Raw genomic sequence first — 27043 nt, forward strand, 5'->3', positions numbered from 1 at the left:
CTCGCCCAGAGCGTTGGTTCACTGTAATGACTGACCTACACCTTCTCCTGGGCTTCCCGTGTTCCGGTCACACCCTGTGAGAGCAGCAGCACGTGGTTTTTCTCTGCAAGCTTTCTAACTTCTATTGTTTTCCCTTTCACGGCACCCTGACGAGGACTCACAAGCAGAACTACAGTAGGACTGGCCACAGGAGACGCCCTCCTCCCGCTCCGGACGGCAAAGGGAAAGCTTCTGCGTGGCGCACACCTTAGGGCTTTTATGTGCCGTCATCGGAACATGGGGATTCCCTTCGACTCCCTTTCTGAGGGTTGTGGTTTGCACAGCCGCGAACGGGCACTGAATCTCACCGGAGTCCCTTCCTGCTTCTGTTGAGACGATATTTGATTTTTCTCCTTCACTCTGTGAATGTGGTAAATCGCACTGATGTTCAAAGTACAAAGTACCAAACTCCGATGCCCTTGGCATGAACGTGGACGGCGGGGCCCGGCTCCCGGCCCCACGCCCCAGTCAGAGCCTCCCACCCGGGCCGCTGGGAGCCGCCCTGTCACCCCTTCCCTCTGGCGTCTGCCTCGTGGGACGGGCGGGGCAGCAATCCCTCTGTCCTCACTGTCTGGCTGGTTCAGTTTTTTACTTTTCCATTTCACTGGTTTCCACTCTTCCCTGCACCGCCAGCCAGGCCCGCTCCCCAGTGACGTTCCTCCGGCCGTCTACTCACTCGAAATGCAGTCGCTATTTAATCGTCCTCGGGTATCCTGAAGATTACGACACGCAGCCTGACCTTTTCCTGACCCTTTAACCGTCCAGTGTCAACCAGCACCCCTGCAGCCCAGGGAGTGCTCTGGGACGCCCCCGCCCCCGCCCCCGCACTCAGACGGCTGTGGCTGCGTGGTGTGGAGGCCGCAGGTCCTCACTGGGGCCCCCTCCTTCCGGCGTCTGACGGCCCTCCACCTGAACCTGCCCCCAGGGGCCCCGATCTAAGACACTGGTGCCCACGGGGGCCCCCAGGAGTAGACTCGAACGACCGTGTGCAGAGGAGCCAACTGGGTGGTGGTCAAGGGGACGTGTAGGCAGAAGTGGTGTGTGGAGAGGGCGCTGTGCAGCCCTGGCCAAGTGCCCGTTAAAGGCAAGAGGACAGAGCCTGCCCCCTAAGCCAGGGGGCTGCACACGGGGCAGGTGGGACACGGGCCCACGGGCACCGGAGTTGGGCACTGCAGTCTGCAGGCCACTTCCCTCAGAAAGGGCCTTGCAGTGCTGAGGGTTAAAGACAGTCACCTGTAGTTCAACGTGTTGAAATCTTTAGGCAAAAAATTAGCAAGCATCCAATCCCACGTCTCTGATGGACTATTTCGGCAAAAGAGGCTCAGTGCGTGGAGAGATAACACGCTCCATGGCCAGGCATGGCCTGTGAGTGCTGAGACCCACCCCAAGTCAGTCCGTGTCCACACTGGGCCGGCGAGGGGACCGAGAGAAAAGCCGTGGCTGTGCAGCTGCCCCTGACCGACCGCCTAACGGCGGCACACACCTCGGCTCCCTCTCGGTCACCCAAGAGGGAGTCTCAGCACTCCCTCTCGGGTGACGAGAAGCAGGGGTGACACGGCCCCGGGGGCTGGTGCCAGGTCCACACATCATCACCACACAGCGGGCCATCGGTTGCGAGCTTCTTCACCTCGAGGTCTCGGAGGCCCTTCTCTCGGGAAAACAGATGCACAACACCCAGCAAAATCCCAAACCGAGAACACAAGCTCGGTGGAGACCCGCCCCCGGCAGGGACCGCGGACAGCTCCAAGGGCCCGCGGGGCCGCCGGGCACCAGCACCGAGCCAGCCCCGCTTCCTCCCATGACAGCACGGGTGCCGCCAGGGGCCTGGCCTGTCCTCGGCCTGACCAGGCACCACGAAAGCACACAGGCCAGCAGCCAGCTCCCGTCTGCAGCCACCAAGCGCCCTCAGGCCACCTGCCTGCTCCACACTTTCCGCTGCACAGTGAAGGGGTCTCCAAGGCCCCATCCAGCTCTAACAGCCAATGATTCCGGTTGCACCCAGGGCACAATTCACTTACAGTTAAAAACAAAAAACACCCTGGCTGGTGCAGCTCAGTGGATGGAGCACCAGCCCGTGAACCAAAGGGTCGCTGGTTCAATTCCCAGTCAGGGCACATGCCTAGATTACAGGTCAGATTCCCAGTAGGTGGCGCATGAGAAGCAACCACACATTGATGTTTCTCTCCCTCTCCTTTTCCCTACCTTCCCCTCTCTCTAAAGATAAATAAAGTCTTTAGAAAAAAATTTAAAAACAACCAGTCAACTATTGAGTCTATAACAAATTATCTTTGTTATACTTTGAAGGTAACTTTTCAGAGACGAACAAACTCGAACAGGTACATACACCCCTGTGTTCACGGCAGCATTGTCTGCAGCAGCCAGATGTGGGCCCGATGGATAAACAAAACTTGGACGACCCACGTGGCGGCGCCGCACTTGACCTGGGGCAGAAGGAAGCCCCACATCATGCGATCCCACCGTGGTGAGGTCCTGAGGGGAGTCGGATTCACGGAGACAGAAAGCTGAGGGCAGAGGTCAGGGCTGGGGCGGGGTCAGCGGGGGAGGCGGAGAGTCCTGGGGGAGAGGCCGGTGCCGATGCTGCCCTGCAGTGCGAGTGCGCCCGATGCCACTGCGCAGGGCGCCGGACAGCCGCTCAGGTGACAGGAAAGTTCACTGCGACTTAAAACACATGCGCGCATTTATACTTCACTAAAGAGACCCTAATCGAGGGCAGAAACAAACTGCACAGGAGACGTTTCCAAAGTGTCTGACAGAGGACACGTACCCGGAACATATAAAGGACTGCTAAGAACCTCTGAAAACCAGCCCACAGAGAAGGATGTAAGTAAGCTGCCGATTCACAAAGGAGAACCCTGACGGCCCAGACACCCATGATGCAAGGCTCAGCCTCGGTCCCAGCCCGTGGGACGCAAGCTGCAGCCAGAGGCCACCTCACCGAGGGGGGTGCGGGTCTGACAGCACCCAGTGTGCGTGCGTGCGGCGGAGGGGCCACAGGGACCTGCACCTGCTGGGGGGCACGGCCCCCGTGGGAGGGGCGCCATGAGGGGCGTCTGGCTGCGGCTGCCGCCAGCAATTCACTACCAGGAGCACCCTCTCTCCAGGGTCACCTGACAGTTGCCCACCGACGCCCCCTTGGAGCAGACGGTTCCCAGCTCTCCAGCAAGTGCCGTTGGTGAAGCGGCACAGCACGGCACACCTGGGAAGCTCCGCGCTAGGGTGTAGCGGTGGTAGAATCAGCCCGGCCCCGTAGCGCCGCTGGCTGCAGCGTCATCCTGACGCAGCAAGGCCGTCAGTTCGATCCCCGGTCAGGGCACACACAAGCATCAACCAATGACGGTATAAATAAGGAGAACAACAAATCAACGTTCCCCCCCCTTCTCAAATCCACAAATAAAAGACAAATAAAGAAAAGGGGCCGAATAAGCCACACAGCACACCTGCAGCAGTGCCAACTTTTGGAACGCACAAGATGAACCAACAAACGGATCACTGGTCGCCCACACTGCAGAGGCGGGGAGGCAGGCGGGACCAAGAGGCAGAGCAGGGAACCCACCCTGCACGGCACTGCCTGGCGACCGACCACGTGACAGGACACATTGGTCCGAACCTCTGGAATGCACACAGCAGGGAGGGAGCGCTCAAGGAAACGAGGGGCCCTCCCGGCCTGTCGCTTGTCAGGGCCGCCCCTCGGGGAGCACACGGGGCTGTCTGCACTCTTGGCTCAGCAGCCTGCAGCGGGACCTGCTCTGAAGTCAAGCCGATTACACGTTTAAGGAACACAGACAAAAAGAGCCACACAGAATAATGCCGCCCGTGTCTGTGCATCAGCACCTGCACAAAGGGCCGCCGCCAGCCCCGCCCTCCCCGCAGACTTCCGGGAGGCGGAGCCAGCCGCAGCACCGGCAGGGGGACCCAGCGCTGCAAACACGCACGGTCCGGACGCGAGCCGGGTGGGAAGACCCGAGGAAGAAAAGGAGATGAACGGGAACTCTTACCTCCAGGTCATCGAGGGAGCGGGTGACGCTGAACCTCTTGGATCTCCCGAAGGATCTCCGCGCTGAGGTGCGCTGAGAGGTCTGAGCGGGTCCGAGTCCCCGCCCAAACTTGGAGCCCTAAACAAACAAACAAACAAACAAACAAACAAACAAACAAACAGGTAAATTAAGCTTCCTCCTTGGGAAAGGTGCCCAGCTTTACCCACCGCACAGAGAATGGAGGGCGGCGTGGGACCCCGGTCGAGCGCCGTGGCGTGGGGACCATCTTCCCTCGGGAACCAGTGCAGAGCCGGACAAGAAGGGTCGCCCCGGCGTCTCCAAGGACGGAGGACGGCTCAGCCCCGGCCTCCACAATCACCGGACGGGGTGTGGGATGACGGGGCAGGTGTGTCAGGGAGACGACTGACTGGGAACACAAGGGTGGCGCTGGCGCAGAATTTCACGAGCATTCTGGGAAACCAGGGCCCCCTCGACATGCAGCTGGCACCTACGGCCCCACGACTCGGGGCAGGAACTAAGTGGCCAGTGAAACGTCTTGTTCTCTCTCTGGGAAACGACTAGAATTAATTCACTGTTGCTACACTGGGCACTTCTCCAAACGTGCTCTTGGTTTCAGCCAGTAAGTAAGTCATGACATCTCCAAAATAAAAAGCATCGCAGCTGAAAATGGGATCTCCTGGGGACGAGAAACCCTACGTGACCCAGGGCAGGCGGGGGGTGGGGGGCCTTGAGAAAAGCCAAGGGCTCTGGGGACAGACAACACACCTGGGCCGGAGCCTGACCCCAAGGGGGCTTGGAAGCCATCGGTCACCTCACAGAGGTGCCAGCAAGAGCCGACTGGAGGTGGCGCCTCAAAGCAGCCGCATGGCAGCCTCTCAGATGCACTCATGCCGGTGCCCAACTGGGGCTCCCTCGAATAAATCAAGGTGCACAGGAAGGTCTGCTTGTCCCCAAAGGGGGCTGGGTCAGTAACCTGTAGGTAACCCCTGCTGCCTCTCTGAGGTCGAGAAAACATAGGTTTACAACTCCTGCCGGTCACTCCGGGGGTCACCAGACCCCACCTTCCACTAGCTGGCCTCTGAGGCACCCCCAGGAGAGAGCCTTTGGCTCCAATTCAGACACGGGTGTGCCCTGCCAGGGTCTCTGCCAGAGCTCAGCCAGCCCTTCCGTCCACCTGGCGTGCAGCAGGGGACCGCCCGCCCCGGGCTGTCCATCGAGCTGACTCCCTCTAGCAAGCCCCTGAGTGTGACATGTTCTCCAGAAACACTTGTCTAAAAGATTCCTTCTCCAAAACACATGCCCCAGAGCCCATTCTGGGTAGAAAATGTGTCTAGAAACACCGTCTCTCCTCAGAAGCACTGTGCCCTCTGGGTCGGAGCCAACATGTGGTAGCCAGGCCTGCACGGCCCGAGGCCGCCCTCCCTGTGTGGCCGCCCCCCCCCCGTACCCGCCCTCAGCCCTGCTCGGGGGCCCATCATGGGCGACCCCAGTTCCCTGCCGCCTGCCCTTCCCTACCTGCAGCCCCCACCCCAACCCTGCTGCCCAGAGCGGGGCTCCACAGACGCAGCGTTTGTGGAGCACAGGAGACCGTTCTGTGCGGCGTGGGCCCAGCTCCAGGTGGAAAGCAAGGGCCGGCACACAGGACCACACCCATGGATAGGTTCTCCCGTGGGGACTCAGGCCTGCACTGTACCTAGACCTCTATGAGACTTTTGTTTGCTAAAACTCCTGAACTGAGAGGCAGCAGGAGTTTTACTGCAACTTTGTAAAACCTGAGCGAAACCTCCCAAGTGTGGAGTGTGACCGGTTCCACCGCTTTTGCCCTTGGTCTGCAACATCCTTCTCTTTGAAGTAATTAGCAGCATTCTTTCCTTTGTTTTTATAAAAGGTAGCCACCTAAAGCGAACCTGCACATGGTAAATGAGGCCCCTCCTCAGTGTAATGTGCCCCTCAAAGCAATAAAAGTCTGTCAAGGCCAGGGTCGGGCCGCTCTCCTTGAGAGAGCGGCCGTGCCGTCCCTCCTCCACAGGACTCGCTAGTCCGTGTAAATTTGTCTCGTCTCATCCATGACGCCACACACCCCGGGAGCCGGGGTCCGCATCAGCAGAGCAGACGAGAGAGAATCCAAGTGACCGGGGGTCCTCAGTGCCCAAGGGCAGGCAGCCAGCCCCTAAGGGGTGCAGCCGTCCACGTGGCCACTCAGGGGCTTGTTGCCATACAGATCACCTTGGAGAAAATGTTCCTCATCTGTCACTAAAACCAAGGAAGGCTCCAGATATGAAAAAAATGAACCTCTGTAGAAACCCTGCATTTGCTGGTGTGTATCTGTACCTTTCTGGGAGGGCTGGGGGCTTTGTGATAAGGGCAGTGCAGTTTCAGAGCCAGAGCCGCGGCCCCAGCAGCCTCCCACGGGCCCTGCAGGTGGTGAGGACAGAGAGGGCCCGGCTGAGCGCGGGTGCGCTGAGAGGTCTGGAAACTTAAAGGAAATAGAAGAAAATGCTAACAAGCAAACGGACAGAAAAAAACCCTGTAAAGGACTGAGTCGGCCCAGCGTGGACCCCCGCACCTTGAGGCCGGTCTCGCGTTTGCTGGCTTGTCTCCCACTGCCGGGGGGGCTGCTGGAAAACCGCCGCCGCCCAGCGCCCGCTGGCACAGGGCAGGCTGGCTCCCACAGAGACTGCTTGGTGGCGGCCACCGCATGGTGACGTGGTGGAGGAAGCAGCCTTTTTTCAAAATCAACTCCACCTTCTGAGCTGCACACAAATCGCAACTGCTCCAGAAGGTGAGTGGGAGATGCCAGGCCACACCGTCGTCACGCTGAGTGCCCCAGGGACAGAGGGTGCTGGGGGCAAGCTCCAGGTCACTGCCCCCAAGAGCCATACACGGGGCCTGGCTGCAGGCACCGAGAACACAGCCCGACCACCAGCATCGCCTGGGGCAGCCCCGCCTGGGGCAGCCTGTGGGCATCGAGCCTCCATAACCAAAGGGCCCTGCCCGACCCCTGCCCCCTGCTTAGGACGTGCAGAAATGACCCACCTCACTGCTGTCACCTCATAACACAACGGGTAGGAGGGGTCCTAAGGATGCCTTTGTCACCACAAAGACGTGGGGCGCAGAGAGGTGCAGGGTCACTTGGGGCTGAAACAGCCGGGGAGCAGGCGAGAGGGGAGCCTGGGGCAGCTGGCCCAGGGCACCAGCAGCCTCAGCTACTCTCAGCACCAACACTGGCCGTCCCCTTGGAGTCACCACTTTGGGGACAGGACTCGTTTCGGCACAGCCAGTCACCTCCTCAGCCTCCTCAGCTGAGGCCAGGGCAGCGGAGGACCTGCTCAGAGGCTCAGGGATGGCAGCAAGGAGGCGGAGGAGGCCGGGTCCCAAACTGCACGGGAGTTCCAGTGCCAGTCGGACGGCAAACCCCCACCCTCCAGAGCCCCGACACTGGACCCCAAGTCCAGCGGAGCCAGGGCAGCGCCCGGCCCCACGGGGCCTGGTGCGCGGCCGGTGCCCAACAAGCACGTACTGCGCGAGTCGGCTCTAACCAAGGAGACCGCCGAGCTTAAAGCGACGACAGGTCACCGAATACTTTTCCAGCAAGAGGCCACATGGGTCCGGTCCAAAGGCAAAACCACACCGGCTGTGTCAGCACGGGGGTCGACAGACACGGGACGGCCAGGCCATCGCTGACTCATCCACAACAGTTGTGTCAGAGCGCGCGGTGACAGCTGTCCCGCCAGCGTGTGTTCAAAAAACTTCAAAATGGGTGAATTTTGTGTGCCCATTTTAATTCTGAAGATGGAATAAAGCAAACATTTCTGGTGTACTATGCCTTCTTATTTCAAGAAAGGTAAAAATGCAACTGAAACACAGAAAAAAGATTTGTGTAGTGTGTGGAGAAGGTGCCGTGACTGACGGAACGCGTCACACGTGCTTTGCGGAGTCCCCGGGCACTGCTGACCTTCCGGCCAAACGGCCCCTGGCTGTGGGGCCGTCTTCTGCATCGGAGGGTGTTCAGCAGCGGCACCGGCCTCTCCCCACGAGGAGCCACGAGCAGGACACGCTGACGTCCTCGACATTCCCAAGTCAGTAAAATTACGGGTTAAAGGGGAAAAGTGTCTTTGATTTCACGGGAAACACACAGCGGACTTTCCCGGCCCACCCACTGGCCGCTGCCCAGGCGTCAGGGTCCTCGAGACCGTAGCGGGCCGGTGGTCAGGAGGCAGCTGCAGAGGAAGCGGCGGCACCCTGAGGGCTGGGACCACAGGGACGAGGAGGAGCTACTTCACGTCAGCAGCCGGACCAGAGGCTGGTGGTGCTGGGACCTAGACATCAGAGCTGGAGGGGTGACAAGGGCGGGTGGCCAGGAGAGCCGGGGGCCCCACAAACTGCCCTTGGGCTGCAGCAGGAAGGACGGCCTGGCCGGGAAGCGTGTCGCCTGGGCGAGGGGCAGGGAGCCGACAAGGAGCAGGACCCCCCACACACACCCCGAGGCAGAGCCTGCCCAGGACCTAGATGGCCGGGGGGAGGGGACACAGGTGCCAGTGTCCCACAGCCACGCACCAAAGGCAGGCTTGGGGTTGAGAGACAACGGCTGAGTGACCGGTACCACTTGTTAAATCTTGTCACAGCAAAACCACACAGCAGGAAGAATTCAAAGCCCAGCATCAAAATAATTTGATAACCAACAAATTTACACGTACAGCTGGACCAGCTGTGGGAGCGGAAGAAAGGCTCGCTCGGCACACGCCGCCGACGTGAGAAGAGAAGGCAACTCAGAGGCCGCGCCTGCGACTCAAGAAAGAAAAGGATGAATATCGAGGGACGGACATCTGAGTTGGGACGGAAGAGTAAAGGACACTTATTTATTCAGCAAACATCCAGGAGCCTGCTCTGTGCCAGGCCGCCAGCTAAGACAAAACCTCTAACGAGCAGAGACGAGGCGGGTAGTGGCGTAGCTCACAAACCAAAAGCCCTGGACACAAGGCGCCGACCCTGGGGAAGCAGGAGAAGCAGGCCTCACGGACCCGGACTTACACACGGTGCGCGGCGCCGGCACAGTGACGACCCAGAACACGGGAAATAGAAAGTTTAAACAAAAGGATATAAGATGCAGAGTCGGAAAAGGCTCACGCTGTTTCGCTCTAGTCCGTGGTGTGACAGGTGCTCCACCCTGGGGGGCAGGTGAGAAGAAAGGAAGGCTCGCCCGGCCACAGCGGTAGCGACGGAACAGGCTTCCCCCGCAACAGGGCCGTCCCGGGAAGAGACTCCGCGCACAGGGAAGGAGGCCGGGGAGAACGCCACCACCGATTTCGTACAGTCTGAGCCTGGAAGAACCCCACGACCAGGACCAGACGAAGACGAGGCGAGTGCAGGAAACTGCACGGCCTCCCCGGTGAGCGCGGACGGGGCGCTTCTCTAAGGCCAGCAACCCGAGCCCGCTGGAGCATGAGCGGGTGGCCCCCAGCAGGTCTGCCTCAAGAATGAGAGTGTGGCACATCTATCTATCACGTGAGCTGTTAGAGGGAAAAGCTCGGTTGATCATCTCAATGAACGCAGAATAATCAAAAAAGAAAAGTCAAAAAATTCAACCCACACTCAGGATGACAAGTATCAACAAGCAGAAACAACCCTGTCAAGACAGCTGGACAGAAAGGCGACCAAGCGACTGCGTCCCACAAAAGTCAGCATTTACAACGTTTAAGCAGGTAGTTTACAAGTTCAACAAAACGTGTAAGGGACCTAGGAATAAATCTAATTAAAGACTCTAAGAGTAAACCTAAGATGTTCGTAAAGGTGGTTATAAAGTTTCACTGGAAGGAGATGAAGGAGAGGCAAACAAATGGCAAGAGAGAGACCGCTTCCCTGGATGGGCTCAGTGCCCTGAAGGCGCCCACCCGCGGGCCGGCCTGGAGATCACAGTGCAGCCAGGCGCCGGGCGAGTGTCTGGAGGACTTACGGACCCTGCAAACCGCCTGTGCAAGGCCCGGCTCAAGCATGGCAGTGTGCAGCAAGGCGATGCGCCCATCGGAGGCAGAGACCTTGTGAAGCGACAAGGTCAAACAGGCCCGCACTGTGGGGGTACTGACTGGAGCGGGGACTGAGACGTACCCCCCATACACGCAGGCGCAGTGCAGAGGGGTCGTCCTGGGCCCAAGGAGGGGATCCAACACATGGTCATCCACGGGGAAAAAACTAAGCAGTCAACCGCCTCGTTGCATTCACAGACGTCAACTCCAAAGACCGTGCGGGGTCAGCTCAGGCAGTGACCCCGTGGCCGCCGCGCCTGAGCTGCACTGAAGCCGCACAGCCCAAGAGGGCAGGCTGGCCAGCTGGACCGCTTTCAGTTCTGAGGCTCAACCCCTCCAGACGTGCGAAGCAAGCAAGAAGCCCGCCCGCTGTGACCTGGGAGACACACCCACGCACGCCAGCCCCCAGCGACGGGCCGTGGGAGATCTCTGCGGTTCCTGCACATCACAGAGGAGGCACAGACAGACGGACAGCCCGGCAGACAGATGGCCCTCAGCAAGAGGGAGCGCCTACCCAAGCCACTGCGAGAGGCCATTTTGTCCCCACGAGGCTGCCCACAGCTGAGAGGCCCAAGGACGTGGAGCTCCGGCGAGGATGCCAGCGGGTGGACCGCCAGGGAGGCTGCACCGTGTGTCCGAGGGTCTGCGGGGCGAGGGAACCCCAACCTCACTTCACTGGGACAAGTGGCTGATCCCGGAACCAGCAGTTAAACGATGGCGAAAAGCCCAGGAAAGGCTCCTCCTGGGGTGTCCAGGTTCCAGGGCTGGGACCAGAGAACACTCGCTAGGAGGGACTCGGCTCCCACTCCTCCTGGAGACGCCTGCCCCTGGTGCAAAGGGAAAAGGGCAAACCCGGGCTCCCCCCTCGGGCTCCCCCCTCGGGCTCCAAGGAAAACCGGCTCAAAGGCACAGGGCTGCACCCCCTCAGGAGCGGGAGGGGCCGCTGCGTCTGAGCTCGAAGACGCCTGTCTGCGGGCCGCGTCTGGTGGCGTGGTCAGAGACTCTGACGTGGCTCTCCTGCCGCCCAGCGTGAGGACAGGGTGGGGGGAGGGCGGCACGGTCGTCATCGGTGAATAATGAGCCCGTCCCGCTTCCGAGACCTGGAGTCCACTGTCAGCGCAAACACGTACCTGCCGTGAAGGCCACCCTGGCCCTTCTGCTCGACGAACCCCGCCCAGCCCGGCCAGTGCCCTCGGGACAGAACCCGGGAAATCCCTCCCCATGCACACCTACAGCCGTGCATGTGTGTGCGTGTGTGTACGTGTGTGAGATGTCACACAGCTGAAATGGGCGAACTGCAGCTACAGATAAGATCGCACATAAACCCACAAAAAAGTAACACGTGACTAAAAGCCACGGACAGAGGCCGGGTTGTAACTGCTCAGCACACTGCCGGGGGCGCAGACACACCCAGGCTCTGGAGGACACAGAGCCACTTGGCTCTGGATTGTCTCAGTTTCCCTGCAAGTGACACAAAACCAAGAGAGAGCAGTGCTGGGGGCAGCTTTGCGTCCCCAACCCTTTGCTCGAATGTCCAGGTCAGCGTCCTTCCTCCTGGTCCAGCTTCTCTGGGAAGCCCAGCCCCACCTTTAGGTGGCAGGGGCGGCGCCGAGAGGTGCTTCTCTGCTCTGCCCCCCTGGCCCCTCGGCAGCTTTGGTGGCACTGAGCCCCCGGAGGGAGCTCGGCATCTGCTGTCAAAAGGACAGGCCCCTGCCCGAGAAGCCCCCGGCGTGCCCCCCCCCCAGGGGGCGTCTATGCCACAGACCAGGCGCCCCCAGCCTCGGCTGCTGCTGTTTCACCTCCCTGTGACTGGGCGGCAGTGACGCCATGTGGCTGCGGTGGGCACTGTCTACGCAGGGTTGTGACTGGAGCCGCTCCTCTCACAGGGGCCTCTGGGTGTTCGGGTGGGTTCACAGTCTATTTTAGAACTTCCTGTCCCTGCACCACTGGGGCGACGAGATCCGTGTGGCGGCCGGAGCCCTCCGGCCCCCCGGAGCGGGGAGCCCGGGCCCCAGCTGGCAGCATGGCCTCCCCCGCCAGGCCTCACTGCCGAACTTGGTCTCTCCCGGCAGGCGCTGCCTTCTGCCTGCTAACGGTGTCTCTCGCCCACTTCCCTGCTCTGGGCACGTGCCCTGACTGGGATCAGACAGCGACCTCTCGGTTCCCCAGCCAGCGCCGCCTGCACTGAGTGGCGCGGCCGGGGCTTGCCCCTTCCCTTTCCTACGGCCTCTTCCTCTCCTCACGTCCAATCACGTCCTCCGTGCCCTCCCGGCCTGTCCTCTGCAGGCCGGGCACACCCCCCGCCAGCTCGGGGCCAGGCCGGGAGGGACACCAGGAGACCGGCCTCACGGCCTCTGCAAACCTCTGCGCTCCAGCTGGGGCAGCTGTGGGCTGACGCTGGGCCGCCATCGCAGGGCCTGTGGCGAAGCGAACCGGTGAGTTTCGAGAGGTCGTAGCGGGAGCCCCGTAACAGACAACCCTCACCGCCCCCCTTCAGATGCGCGGGTTCGTCCCATCACAAGAGGGACGAGAGGAGCAGGCGACATGGAGCCCGAGGTCTGCCTTGGTCTCAGCACTCATTTGCCGGCAACAGTGGCATCTTGTCGGTGCACATGAGTGCTGCCAGTGAAACAGAAGGAAGGGACCCAGCCGACGGTGCACCACAGCCCTGCCCGGCTTGACGGGAGGCCGCAGGCACCGCGAGCCAGGCAACGCTGCCCTGTCCTCTCCCCGCACCAAGGACACAGCTGCTCTGTGACAAGCGCTTCATTCTTCTGTTACCTGCACTAACACCAGCCAACGCTGTCCCTCTCAGCACATTTTTGTTCAGGGTGAAAAAATGCTAAAAAGGCACCCAAAATGCCCACAAATGGTCAACCGACCTCAGAGGAGCAGACACCTTTCCTGCCGACGGCGCTGGAGCCGGGAGGCCCGTGTGCAGAAGAGTGAGTCTGTGCACCAGCTGCACACCCTTCACAGAAAGCCGACTAACTCAACGTGGAAGGCAACAGGACAAACCCAGACGCCCGCGGGCTCGGGGAAGCAGGGTTTTCTCAGTGAGGGAAACAGCGCAGGGAGCGACACCACGAGGGAGCCGTGCCCTGGTGCAAACAGGCTCCGCGCTTCAACAACGCTCTCACCTGAGCAGGGCACGCTGCCTCGGCCACTGGGGTGAAGACGCAGCCAGAGATGCAGTGCGCTCCCAGGGGGCCGGAGGGGCAGGACCGTCTGGCACCAGCAACAGGAAAGGGCAGGAAGGACGGGGGAGACCCTCACCCAGGCTGTGAGAAGTCCCCATCCCTCCTACCACCACCTGTCCCACCAGACAAGCTGTCCAGGACCCCAAGGGCAGCAGAGCCAGAGCCTGCTGGGGACGAGACCACTTGAGAGAACCAAGAGGGTCCCAGGCAAGACAGAGCCTGCCGCTCATGAGCACCCTGCGACCCTTGACGACAGCCACTGCCAGGGGAGGCTGGGACTGGGGACCAGGCAGCTGGCGCACGGCCGTTCCACCGGCCACCAACTCGGCCACCAGACCAAGCGCGTTTGCTGAGCGCCTCCCCACAGGCTCACCTTTTTGTCCTCCTTGGTCTTTCTGACACTCCGATGGGGACCAAAGATGGTTGGCATCCCGAACGCCTTCCGGGACCAGTCCCTCTTCTGGGCATTCAGCGGCGGCTGCGCCGAGCTGCCCTCCACCCTGTAGCGGTCCGCGGGGATCTTGCTCATGGGCGGGGGCAGCGTGCCGCAGTTGATGCTGGACCACCCGTCGGTAGAGTCCGTGTAGGACTCCTGGTCGCTGGCGTGTCCACACTGCCACTCCTGCAGGACGTGGACCGGAAGCCACCGCTGGCCAAATCCCCCACCGGGGCCCACGGCGCCTCTCTTGGGGGAAGGGGCCAAACTCCGCAAGGAGGCCGGGGGAACCCCCACATGAGAAGTGAGCCCAGAGTGCTTGCTGAAGTCCCAGCACCTGTCAGCCTGCAGAACAGCCTCCAATGGGGGCCCAGCCTCGGCCTCGTGGCAAAAGGCCCCATTCCAGGGGGCGCCCCAAGGCTGGGGGCCCCTCCCACCTGCTCCCTCCCAGGTGCTGCCGCCCGGGCCGTGCCTGCTGGGGCCGGCGCCCAGGTCAACCACGAGCACCCGGCTGCTTCGCTCTTCCTGGTTGAAATTCCCAATGCCGCTGTCACTGTTGCTGCTGGTGCTGGTGTTCTGGTGGGCGTCGGCGTCCCCGTCCGCGAAGGCCCGGGCCCGCACGCCCTCCATCAGCTCGCCCATGTCCCTGTACAGCACGGAGACGAACTGCAGGACGGGCAGGGAGGACGCCGGGAACTCCAGGCAGCCGTTGGTGTCAGGGTCGGCCGTGCACTCGAAGCCGAACCGCCGGGCGATGCCTTGGTGGATCTTGTGATTGAACAGGTCCGGGTCCACCATGAACACGTGGCAGGACGTCCGCAAGGCGCCCTCGTCCTCCTGCGCCAGGCTGCCGTCGTCACCACTCTGCATGGTCACAAGCCCAAAGAACCTCCTGTCATCCGGGCACACGGCGCTGAAGGCCAGCTTCTCGGCGGGGTACTCGGCCAGCACGGCGGCCCTGTCGGTGCACAGCCGCACCCCGTCGTGCATGATCTGCATGGCGACCAGGGAGTGGATCTTCTGCTCGGCCCGCAAGCGCCGCAGGCAGCCGCGGATGGCCTGGAAGCTGTCGGACTCCAGACTGCAGCTCGTGGAAGGGAGCTCGATAGAGCCCAGGTAGCCGACGACCATGGCGACGTTTAAAATACTTGCATCCAATCCAAAGTCTTCGTGGTTCTCTAGCCCAACACTGAAAACTGAATCCTCATTAAGAGCTTTTGAAGTTTCCTCCTTGGGAGGCGGGCTGGGGTGCGGGTCACTCACATGTTCATGTCCGAGGTCAAGTCTCGCAGCAGCCGACTCTGAGAGGGACCGCTGTTTGGATTTCAGGGGCTCATCGCTGCTCGTGCGAAGGCGGGGGTTCTCGAAGATCATGCTGAAGATGCCGCCCGACTGCACGTCCGCCACGACCCTCTCCGCCCTGTTGATGCCCAGTGCCTTGGAGTCCAGGCGGGGCTTCCGCCAGCCCCTCCCTTCACAGAAACCCGCCTCCTCGTCACTGGAGCAGCACTCCCGGGGGCCACGGCCCTCGCCCACCACCATGCGCAGGACCCCGGAGCACTTCCCAACCAGCTTGACCACGTCCTCGTGGGACGCCTTCCTCACACTGATGTCGTTGACAGCAAGGATCTGGTCCCCAGCGCGGAGGCCCACCAGGTCGGCGGGGCTCCCCCTCATGACGGCGCTGAGCACACACGGCGCCTGGCCGGAGAGGGTGAACCCGTACCCTGCTCTGCCCCTGGCGACCTCCACGCTCCTCAGGCGAGGGGGCGCTGTCCCCTGTGGCGGGCGCTCTGCGGAGTCCCCCGCTCTGTGCATCTCGACGTGCCTCCGAGGCCAGCAGCATAGCCCTCACTCCGGGGTCCGCAGCTCAGAGAGTGCTTGACGCTGCCATGGTGTTCCTGGAAGTAAGGCCCTAAGGAAGAAAAGCAAAGAGCTCATTACTGAGCAGCCCAGCTCTCTATAGCTGTGGTACCGAAACACGGAGCGGAGCCACCAGTCACCACGTAAACGTCAGCGTGGAGGAGAGGCAGTAACTGAGAGTCAGGCTGGGGGCTTCCTTCCAAAGCAGGAAACACTGCCCAGGACGGACCCTTTCTGCGAGGCTGCCCCGAAGGACTCCCCAGAACCCACTTCCTGGCACTGCCCTACCTTTCAATGTGGACAGAAAGAGAAGGGACCTGAGGACCCTCACACTCTGGGTGGCCCGAGGGACACCTGAACCGGGGCAGAGTCGGACTGAGAAGCAGAGGTGGCTGGGGAGACACAACTTCTGCTCAGCCCCTATTGATCAGAAACGCCCAGAAAAGTTTCCCGGGGAAGGCGCCGGCTGATGCTTCCTCATGCTCCCCCGCCCCCTCCCCCAATCAACTTATCTGAACGAGACACCGTGTGGGAAAATCGGTCTGAAACGCCTCAGTCCAGACTACAGAGGCCACTGGTCCAACAGAAAGCCACCAAAAGGAACCCACTCCAGTCACCCAGGGGGCGGCTTCGGAACCACGAGGACCGCCGGCAGCAAAGCCAGCCTGCACCAGGCCCCTGGGGGGCCTACGACTCACGAGGGCGACTCGGGGCCGCGCACACGGCCTTCACACGGCCTTCTCCCGGCCGTGACCCAGGACGCAGGACGCAGGGCCAAACCAGTGCGGGGGGAACAGGGCCCGGGGCCAGTGCAGAGGAGATGGGGCTCAGCATCCCGAACCCTCTTCCAGAGTCGCACGGGACACGCTCAGGCCCCACGCGCCACACTGTGGTGGCACGTGGGGTATGTACACCAGGGAGGCCCCTCGGGACTCAGGGCCGGGGTTCCCACGGGGGCCGGTCCCGCAGCTCCCGGAGGAGGGGGGTGTCAGCACAGACCACACTGCCTGCTCAGACAGGGGGGACAGGGGACCCTCCTGTCACCTTGGGTCTCAGACACCAACAGGGCAGGCCTGCAGTGAGAATGCTCTTCTGATCAAAAGCCTTTCAAGTTCACTTCAAAAAGCAATACAGGCCCTGGCTGGTGTGGCTCTGTGGGTTGGGCATCATCCCACAAACCGAAAGGTCGCCGGTTCGATTCCCAGTCAGGGCGCATGCCTGGGTTGTGGGCCAGGTCCCCAGTATGAGGGGTGCAAGAGGCAGTGATCAACGCTCCCTCTCTTTCTCCCTCCCTCCCCCTCTCTCTAAAAATTTTTAAAAAATTAAAAATCAATAAGTGATTGTGTTGTGAAAATCAGTAAGTGATTATGTTTTGAAAATCGAAATATATACAATATATGTTTTAGGGTCTCCTCACTGACCCTGCTTCAGGGTGTGGTGGGCTGACAAATGTCCCCCCACCACATATCAGGAACTGTGGGTGTCACCTCGCATGACCTGAGGGATCTCACAGCTGTGCTGGGTGAAGGGTCCTGAGACGGGAGGCCTCCCTGGACTCCCAGGTGGCCCCGTGGGACTGCAGGGTTCTTGTCATGGGGCGGCGGGGGGGCCAGGGTCACAGAGAAGGCCCTGCAGGGAGGGCGGCCGAGGCGAGAGCGATGTGGACGGAGAAGGGGCGGCAGTGCCCTCGGAAGCTGGAAAGGGGAGGGAGGGGCGCCCCCAGGGAAGCAGCTGCCACACTGTACAGAGAGGGACTCGGGCTCGGTGCTCTTCCCCACCCTAACGCCCCCCCTCACAACCAGCCTCCTCTCGAGTTTCTGCTGACGAAGGTCGTCAGCCCAGCTCTGGGAGAGTCCGTCTCAATTCTTTGGTGGCCTCGTCCCCCAGATCTGCCCCACGACCTGTCAGGAAGCGGGTCGGTGGCCACCGCAAGGAGGAGCGTGCCTGCCGCCGAACAACGCACAGTGGGCTGCACAGGACGACCTGCTAGACAGAGGTTCCTGGGCGGCACTTTGTGCCTCTGCAGAGTTTTTATGCAGGTTTTTTTAATGTCAATCCTGGAGGTTTTACCACTTCAAGCCCCCCAAAAACCGAAGGCCAAGCTGCAGGGGCACATGTCCAAGGCCCGACCCTCCCCCTTCTAGGTCAAGTTCACCGCAAAGTGGCCACGCAGCGATTCGGGACAGAGACTCGAATTTACACAAACAGAAAGGGGCTCTTGGCATCAGGAAACACGGCGTGTAAGGGAGAGGAGGAACCAGAGACTGGAGAGCTTACGGATGTTTCGTTTCTTTGAGCACATCAGAAATTTGTATACACAATTATTACTCATAGTCTAATAGTTGAAAGGAAATGGAATTCCAAAAATAATAAAAAGCTAAGGAAACACAGTCATGCAAATGTCACAATGCCCCGCCTCCCAACCTGGGCCACAGAGGAAGGCAGCGCCCGAGCCCTTGGAATGGGGTCCCTGGCGTCCCGCCCACGGAGGGCCTTGCAGCGAGCCGCATCGCTAACTCAGAGTTTTTGTCAACGTGTGGAGAAGAAAGACAAGCTCTAGCAGAAAAGATCCTATTTTAAATTACCAAGGTCCATTTTACTGGTTCGAAACCATTGATATACAGCTGACCCTGGAACAGTGCAGGGCTCAGGGGCACCGAAAACCCACTCAGGACTTTTGACTGCCCCACACTTAACTACAGTCCCTCCGTGTCTCTGGGGAACCGGTTCCAGGGCCCCACCACCACCCACGCAGACGCCGAAATCCAAGGATGCGCAAGCCCGAGCACAACACCGCACAGAAGCCTGCAGTCAGCCCCCCACCCTCCGCCCCCACCGCGCTTCCAGAGCACCGCTGCGGTCTGCAGAGGGCCGGTCCCAGGGTGCGAACCTCAGGGGCAGTGCGGCCGAGCGGGCCTGCCCCGTCCGCCGCGAGCTGCCCAAGGGTCAGCTGTGGAACATGTGGATTCTCACCGTCTGAATGTCGCGTGTACATCAAGCAAAACCCATGGCATAATTAAGAAAAACAGACGCGCAAAAGCCCTCATCTGAAAGAAACAAGCGGAAGACCTCGGGTGCTAATAAAATGCATCCTATTTACACCGGCTGGGTTCGCGCCACGTGCTGGGGGCGGTGCCGACGGCTCAGCCTCAGAGGACAAGGAGCCAGCGTCCTCCGCGTCTGTAAGGACCGTCTCCAACCAACCCCACACGCACGCACGCGGGCACACGCACAGCCCTGCCACTCTTTCCCGACACTCCTGGTCACCCTCCAGTGTGACACTGAGGCAGCAGTACTTTTTATTCACATCGCATTAAGATACTTTCTACACACGGACTTTAAGAAAGGCCTCAGTTAAGGAAGGAAGCAGCTCTGCAGAAGGAAGGCAGCCGGAGTGCAGGTGGGAGCCCGTGGCGATGGCAGCAGAGACGGGCCAGGAGGCTAGGCGGGGGGAGGCTGGCGGGGGCCCCCACCCCCAGGGCCCCGGTGTAGGCCGGCAGTCCAGCCCTCGGCCTCTTCTCCCCGGTGCCCACTTGCCCTCCTACACCTGTCCCACCTTCCTCCGGCACCTCCTCCTTACCCAACATCACCTGCCCACCCCCAAGACACTTCTCGAGGGACCCAGCCTTCCCCCAGCCCGCCCTCCGAGCCCTCCTCACAGGCCCCAGCTCGACCTCAACATCCACCTCAGGCAGGTCTGTCCTCATGGCCTGTGATCTTCCTGGCCGTTCATTCGATCACTCATTTGCTCATCCGATGACTGTGGAGGGGCTGCTATAGTAGCACCAGGCAGGCAATTATGAAAAGGTGACTAGTGATGGCCCTGACCCCTGGGCCCTGACCCAAGCAGACAGGACACTCAGCAGGCCAGCCTCACCACACTCGGAAGGTCCGGGGGACACATGGGAAGGCCCATGGCCCGACTCCATTGAGAAAGCACTCTTCCTGAAAACATACCCTCCCCTTCCTCAGCTGCCCCTCGGCTCAACTTGGACCCTCTTCCTCCCTGAGACCCCCAGCAACTCCCCCAACCCTCACCCACCCCCCGCCACCCTGCACGGCACCAGGCTGTGTGCTCTTGCAGGTTTGCCATTCACTCGCCAGCCCAGCAACATCACTGTGCAGCCTTCTGCCGCCCGAGGCAGCGCCACGGGCACACCCGGCGTGGATGTACCTGGCCTCCGGTGCACACACTGAGGACACCTGCGAGCTGTGGGGCACACGCAGGCGCTGGGACAAGTGACAGGTCTGAGGGTGGCCGTGCATCAGCGACGGAGACCTGGCGCCAGGCAGTCGTAAGAAGCAGGGGAGGCTAGCAGCTGGGGCCACCTGGCAGAGGCTCAGACACTCGAGGCCGTGGCCATGAACTCCAGAATCCTAATTGTGTGGAAGCACCACACAGAACAGAAGCTCAGACAGGGCCAGGAGCTCCCCCCCCGGCTCCCCCACCCCGCCCCAGCTCCCCCTAACTAGGACGGAGCCCGAGGGGCCCAAACAGCAGGGCCAACTGACCCCCTAGCCACGAGCTCTAGGCACCAGACTGGCGATAACTGCATGTCGGGAAAAGTACACAGGAGATTTCAGGAGCCAGAGCTGATGGAAGGGCAGGTGGCCATTTCTGATTCCAGAAGCAAATTCTAGTTCAAAAATCTGGAAATGGTGAAGGTTAAACGGTATCAGAGTTCCCTTCCTGTTACCGACATTCCCTTGTTTTCTCTACTTAACATTTCTGTTTGTTTTGAAACCTGGATGAAAGAGGACTATAAACAGAGTTGCTGGACTTAGCAAGTTCAAACGCAGGACACCCAAACTTGAATTTCAGATGGAAAATGAATAGCTTTTCAGCATAAGTACATCCCAAACTGTGCACAGCATTGTGTCACAGGTAACCCTGTGATGGGACAGGCGAGGCTGTGTGTCCTGCCCGGCCCTGCGGGCTGGCCCTCCCAGTCCTGACCCAGCATCCAGCTCCTGGCCACAGCCTGGCTGGTCCCACTGTCCCACCTGTACAGCCGCCCCCCTGCCCCGCTCCCCAGCCCTCACAGCCACTTCCCAGGGCAAAGCTGCCAGTGGCAAGCCAAGGACAGGAGGGGGCAGGCCAAGCCCTGTGTCTACCTGCCCTGCCTGACCATCCCCCTGCCTCACCCCCAAATGCCCAGGAGAGACAGACTTCCTACCTGATCCCCCACAACATACAAACGGGGTCTCGCCCTACGTGATTCACAGCACAAAAGCAACATGTGCCATCCTGTCCTCCGTCTGCTTTCACTGGGGCCGAAGGGAACTGCTCCGCTCTTGTGCCTCTCAGCCACCTGCCGGAAGACAAGAAACCTGCACAGGCACGAAGTCCTGGGCGTGCGAGCACCAGGTCTACACATTGGCGGCTGGGAGCAGACCCCCTTTAAAGCAAGGGAGGAAGGGTGGCCAGGAGGCCCTGCTCCCCTCCCAGGTCCAAACGCAGGTACAGTGGGCTGAATGGTGGCCCCAAAGACATCAGGTCCCATTCCCAGAACCTAGAAATGTGGCCTTATTTGTAAAAGGTCTCTGCAGAGGGGCTCAGAGGTTCTGAGGTGGGGAGGGGACCCTGGATTACCCGGATGGGCCTACATGTAATCCCAAGTGTGCTCACCAGAAGGAGGCAGAGGGCAGGTCAGACACAGGGGAGAGGCCACGTGAGGACAGGGCTCAGTTGGAGCAATGCGGCCACAAGCCCAGGACTGCCGGCAGCCGCTGGAGCTGGAAGAGGACCCTCCCCCAGGGCCTCCAGGAGAAGCCCACCCTCTCCACCCCTTGATTTGGAGTCCGGCCTCTGGAACTGGGAGTGACCAAATTCCTACTGTGTGTGGCGCTTGGTTACCATAGCCCCAGGCAACCAATACAAGGGGCTCCTCCTTCCGGGGCCCCACTGCCCCACCTTGTCAGTGAGGAAGCTGACTGGCTGCTAAATGCTCAACTCCATGAACCGTCCTTTCGGGCAGGACTCCAGGCAACAATGCGTGGGGCGGTCTGGGCACCCCAACCCTGCCCAAGTGTCGCCCTGGGAAAACGTGCCCTGGGTTCAGCTCTGCGGGACCGTGGTCAGGAGGGGTCGTGGAGCCCACACCCTGGCACACAGTGGGGGCCCGGTACAGACGTGCTAGGAGACACAATGGCCTGAGCCGCCCACCTGGGCACAAACCCACCCGTGGCAAGGCAGGCTAGACACAGCAACGCCAGCACCCCCGGAGACGGTCACTGCGGACACCCAGTGTGTTGGACACAGTCCCCACCACTGTACCTGGGTCTGAGGACCCTGGCAGAGAAGATGCCTACGTAAGGGCTCCTGGAGCTTAACTGGGCTTAAATTTAAGAAAAAAAGAGCCTACCAGCCACTTCTGCCCAGGGGCCTCTCGCCCAAACTGGAATCCTATTTCAGCCAATAGGACTGAGGCTTTCCCCATCCAGGCAGAGCTGCATAGCTCCATCCAAACAGTGTAACTCTATTCTGACCAATCAGGACAGTGCCTTATGAACCAATCAAACTTCAAGGATCCGAGCCCCAGTTGCAGGACAGACCAATCAGGGACCAGGGGCGGAGACTTCTGTCTAGAAGGCGCCCCCGTCTGGCTGGGAGAGCAGACTGTCCCTCCCTTCTGGGGACTGTGTTTCCCTGGGGTCATGGGTCTGGACACCAACGGCTGACCACCCTAGTCAGCCCTCACCACAGCCTTGTTGTCATCAACCCCGTTTTTCAGACAGGCGCTGCAGCGCATGGGCGAGGTGGGGAACATGGTGCCGACAGGCAAGGACCCACGCCTTGCCTCTCAGCCCCCGGGTGGAGGCCGAGAGCATCCGCCTCTGGGAGGCCGGAGAGCGGCACCTCCGGTCCTCACCCCGAAGCGGCGCACGCCGGAGGACAGCGACGCCAGAGGACAGCGAGGGAGACTGTGCGACAGCCTCCACCGCCACCGGGCGCGTCCGCCTCCGTTACAGGTGAAGACAGGCCCTGCGCAGGCTGCCGCTCACTGCGGCGGCCCGGGCCTGACCGCACCCGGGATTCGTCGGGGAGAGGCTCCCTTCAGCCCAGAGTGGCGCGCTCCCTGATCACCTGCGCCTCCGGGTGGGAAGCCAGTCAACCCCAGAGAGCAGTGCCGGCTAGTAATAAACAGACCGCTCATCGCAGTCCCTCACCGCGATGAAAAGCCCTATAATACACGCTCCTCAGCGGCTCAAATTCCAGCCAGGATTCCAACCAGGTAAAAAGTATCAAGACCAACTGTTTGCAGGTCCTGGGGAGCTCGGAAGAGCAGGCAGAAACGGATTCACCCCCTAAGAGAGGAGGGTTGCGATGGATGGGAGAGGTGTGTTTGCACAGGAGCCTGGAGTGTGGGCGGAAGGCCGCAGTCCCCTCAGCTCTGAGCCGGAGAATGCAGCTTGGTCGTGGCTGGGTACCTGGGAAGAGGAGGGGCATCGCAACCCCTCAGAAAGGAGGTAGCTGGAGCCCTGAAGTCCACTCATGCACAAGCCCGGTCCTGGGTCAGTCCCTGAACTGCCAGTGCACAAGGAGAGTCCAAGAAGCAGAAGGAGGCAGCTGACCGGCCAAGTGCACCAAGTGGAGAATGCAGTAGAGATTTCTGGTAGAGTCCAGGTGAAGAAACTTCCAGAACAAAAATCAACACTCTACACAAAAAAGAATTCACTGCAATGACCAGTCCACGCTGTCCAGTCCACAAATATTACTAGATGTTCCAAGAATGTAGGACCCCCAGAAAAGAGAAAAGGAAATCAATAGAAAGGGACCCTGAGATAAATCGGGGGTTGAAACAAACAAATAAGACCTTTAAAGCAGTTAATCTAGTGTGACCACAGAGTAAATGGAAAACACAGTCACAATTACAAATGGCATCTCTCAGTAGAGAAACAGCAACTATAAGAAAGCAGGTGGAAACTGTGGAAATTCTGGAAATGTGTGTCTACTTCTGAACTGAGACTCTGGTTTTCAACAGATAGCCAAAGGACCCAGTGGCCACCAACCTCCCACAATAAAGAACAAGGGATCTACCAGACTGAACGCCCAAGCCGGGCGTGTCTGCTCTCCTGGGACACCTCTCCCAGGACAGCTCCGGCCTCCCCTCCAATGCAGAGCCCTTCTGCGCAGAAGCAGCAGCAGCCCCTGGGACAGCTGCTGCCCGACGGACCAAGGAGAGCGTATGGGATGGGAAGGACCACAGACTCTTCAGAACTAAAGTCAGGAGCACTGTGGCAGGCCAAAGGGTGGTCCCCAAAGAGGTCAGGTCCTGGTCCCTGGAGCTGTGACTATCACTTTATAGGGAACAGGGACTCTGCAGCTGTGACTAACTTACACAGGAGAGGATCCGTGGGCCATGAACGAAATCACAAGTGTCCTTATGTGAGGGAAGGAGGAGGAGGCAGGGAGTGGAGTGGAAGGCAGAAGAGGAAGGCAGGAGGGGACCATGGAAGCAGGGGCGGGTGGGCACTGGGGTACGAGGCTGCGGGCCAAGGACTAAGGACAGCCTCCAGAAGCTGAGAAGGGACAGGAGCTGAGGGTCCCTGGAACCCTCCGAGGCTCCAACGAGGTTTCAGCCTGGTGAGGCCCATTTCAGACTCCTGGCCTCCACAACTGTTTGGGAACACATTTCTGTCCTTCCAGCCGGAAGCTGGTGGTGACCTGTGTCAGCAGGAAAGTCGCGCGGCACTAATTGGACAGTAGCGTGGCATAGGAACGCCGCCCAGTTCAAAGGAAATGAAAACGCTCTGGCTCGCTGCTCTGTGCTTCCCACATGGCACGGGTACAGTAGCTACCGTGGTCTACTCCATCCGGACTCCCTCGGGGCCCGTTCAAGTCAAAAGACAGTGAAATCAAACACACACACGCTGTCACCTTCTGCTGCGGGGGTGCAGGCTGTGGGCACAGTGCCCAGCTTCCTCTCGGCATTCCCTCTCGGCCTCTGTCCTGAAACTGGAGCCGCCCCACCTCTCGAAGAAGTCTCGGTCCCCGCCTGGGATAGGGCCATGTTCTCGGCCCTCACCAGCCCGAGCTGCTCCTCTGCCTGGCCGCTGCCCCTGCCTCCCAGATGCCCTCCTTCTGACAAGGGGAAGAGGAGGCCTGCCCTCGACCCTGGGCCCGTGAGCTGCCAGCCCTTCCTGTGCGCTGCGCATGCTGGCCCAGTGCCTCCCTCCCTCCCTCCTGCCTGACACTGCCACCCGAGCCCTTGGGCCCCAGTCCCTGCCCCCTCCAGCCCTCTCCACGGCCTGAGGCCACAGCCTTCCTCCGCCCTTCTTTCTGCAGACCACCCTGTGATCTCCAGCCAGAGGCATCCCTCTTCCCCGGTCACCCATGCCCAAGGGTGGGCACCTCAGCAGTGGGCCGCCCCATCCGAGGAGCATCCCTGAGGCGGAAGTACCATGCCAGGCACGACATGCCCATTACCTTCAGTCACAAAGCTCAGGGCAGGGCAAAGAGGCATTTTTATGACACCTCACACAGTAATGATGACTACGTTTCTGCAATAAAGCGCTCTCCCACTCGCCGCCCTCTCACCACTGCCCGTTCGGAGCCTCAGATCCCTCATGCAGCCCATGGGACTCTTCCCGCTGTCACCCAGCCTCTCCAGACCCCACCCCACTGCTCCCTCCGCACCTAGACCACCCCTGGGGGCTGCCCTGGAGTCCTCCTCCCCTGGAGCAGGGAGCCAGCCTCACCCTTCCATGCAGACCTCACTGTCCCTGTCCAGGAGGCCCTGTGCCTGACCAGTGTCCAACGTTGCTACAGGCTGTGACCACACAGGTACCTGACTCGGACCAAGCTCCCAGCAGGTGCACCATAGCTACCCATTGCCAGCTCCAACCCCCAATGAAGAAACAGCACACGGGGGTGGTCACCTGCCAGGCCAGGTCACTCTGGGGCCTCTGTCCATAACCCACAACTCTGGGGCCACTCTGTCCACACCCTGCAACTCTGGGGTCACTGTCTACACTCCACAACTCTGGGGCCACTCTGTCCACACCCTGCAACTCTGGGGTCACTGTCTACACTCCACAACTCTGGGGCCACTCTGTCCACAGCCCGCAACTCTGGGGTCACTGTCTACACCCCACAACTCTGGGGCTGCTCTGTCCACACCCCACAATTCTGGGGCTGCTCTGTCCACACCCCGCAACTCTGGGGCTGCTCTGTTCACACCCCGAAACTCTGGGGCTGCTCTGTCCACCCCCAACGACCCCCGAAGTGTAGGAGATCTGGGACCAGAGGCGAAGAGCGCTGAGTTGGGTCCCTGGAGACGCCTCTGCCCAAACAATGCGGCTCCTGTTAGGTCCCACAGGAAACCGGGACCCGCAGGCAGCGAGCGGGGCTGTGGGAGGAGTCCCGCCCTGAAAGCCGCTTGGCCGGACCCTGGCCCCCACCGTCCAATACCGCCCAAGACTGCGCCAGCCTCGCAGCGACCCAGACCCAGGCCCATGACAAGTCCTCTGACTTGGGCAGGGAACAAAAGGAGGGTGGCCGGCGGCCGAGTTCGGGCGGGGATCCCCGAGATGCCAGCAGCCCTGAGCAGCAGAACGCGACCGGCTGCCCCTGCAGCCTTCAGCCGCGCTGGGCGGGGCCGGGCCCGCGGAGGCCGCGAGCACGCGCCCGGAGAAGAAAGAAAGCGGAGGCGGGGCGGCCCTGCCCCCGGCCCGCAACCTACCGGCCACTCGCTCCGCTGGCCGTGTCTGCGCCTCCCGCGCGCCCAACGGTTGACTCAACCGCCGCCGCCCGCAGCAAGGGGCGGGGCCAGGGCAGGGGCGAGGCTCGGGCCTGGAGAGCCGGGCTTGCGGGGTCGGGTCGGCCAGTTGGGACAGAGGGGGCGTGGTCGGGTTTGGGCGTGGCCTCCGATTAGAGGGGGCGTGGTGTCCACAGGCAGGGGCGTTTCTCAGGAGGAGGCTGAGGAACGCCGACTCTGAGTGGGTCGGAGCTCCTAGGGGGCGGGGAAACAGGACCCCGGGGCCGGCCGCTAGGGGCGGGGCGCGTAGAGAACAGAGGTAGGAACGAGCGGAGGCGGGGCCTTGATATGTGAAACGGGGGTTCTGAGAAGACGGATCTGGAGTGGCGGGGCCTACTAGGCCTGGGGCGGGACTTCCGCTGCCCGAGCTTTGGCAGCGGATCCCGGTGCCCCTGGGAAGTCCTGATCTCCCAGCCTTGGCCCCCTCCCGGCCACCACCCGGCCCCTCTAGTGTCCAGGCCCCCCCGCCCCGCCCCATCTTCCGATTGTTTTCCGCTGACTTTGATGCTCTTCCAGATCGCATTCCACGGAAATCCTTTTAAAGGAGAGCAGCCAGCCTCCCACGGGTGGGAGTGGTCGGCCAGCAGAGCCGAGCAGGACCCCGGGAGAGCCCGAGGGCCTGCTTCCCTCCCAGCGCCTGACAGGCACCTCTGCCCCCAAGACTTGCCTGGGTTAGCTCTCCGCCTCTCGTTATCTTCTTCCTCCA

At 61.1% G+C, this 27043-nt stretch overlaps 1 protein-coding gene across 4 annotated transcripts in view; it reads right to left on the minus strand.

Moving 5' to 3' along the window:
* RGS12 (regulator of G protein signaling 12) overlaps window positions 1–26396 on the minus strand; it is a 76313-nt gene extending 49917 nt beyond the window's left edge. For 2 of the 4 annotated variants that reach the window (XM_053672368.1, XM_053672371.1), the window contains exons 1-3: window positions 26263–26396; window positions 13652–15629; window positions 4056–4172 (exon numbers count right to left, since the gene is read on the minus strand). In XM_053672368.1, coding sequence (XP_053528343.1) covers window positions 4056–4172; window positions 13652–15532 — 1998 coding nt within the window. In that variant the 5' untranslated portion in view covers window positions 15533–15629; window positions 26263–26396. Of the gene's footprint in view, window positions 1–4055; window positions 4173–13651; window positions 15630–20754; window positions 20890–26262 lie in introns of all 4 variants that reach the window. The other 2 variants (XM_053672369.1, XM_053672370.1) reach the window with 2 other exon arrangements.
* Window positions 26397–27043: the final 647 nt, after the last annotated feature.

This window comes from Artibeus jamaicensis, unplaced genomic scaffold (assembly GCF_021234435.1).
Source record: "Artibeus jamaicensis isolate MK-2021 breed Jamaican fruit bat unplaced genomic scaffold, CSHL_Jam_final contig_76, whole genome shotgun sequence".
NCBI lineage: Eukaryota > Metazoa > Chordata > Mammalia > Chiroptera > Phyllostomidae > Artibeus > Artibeus jamaicensis.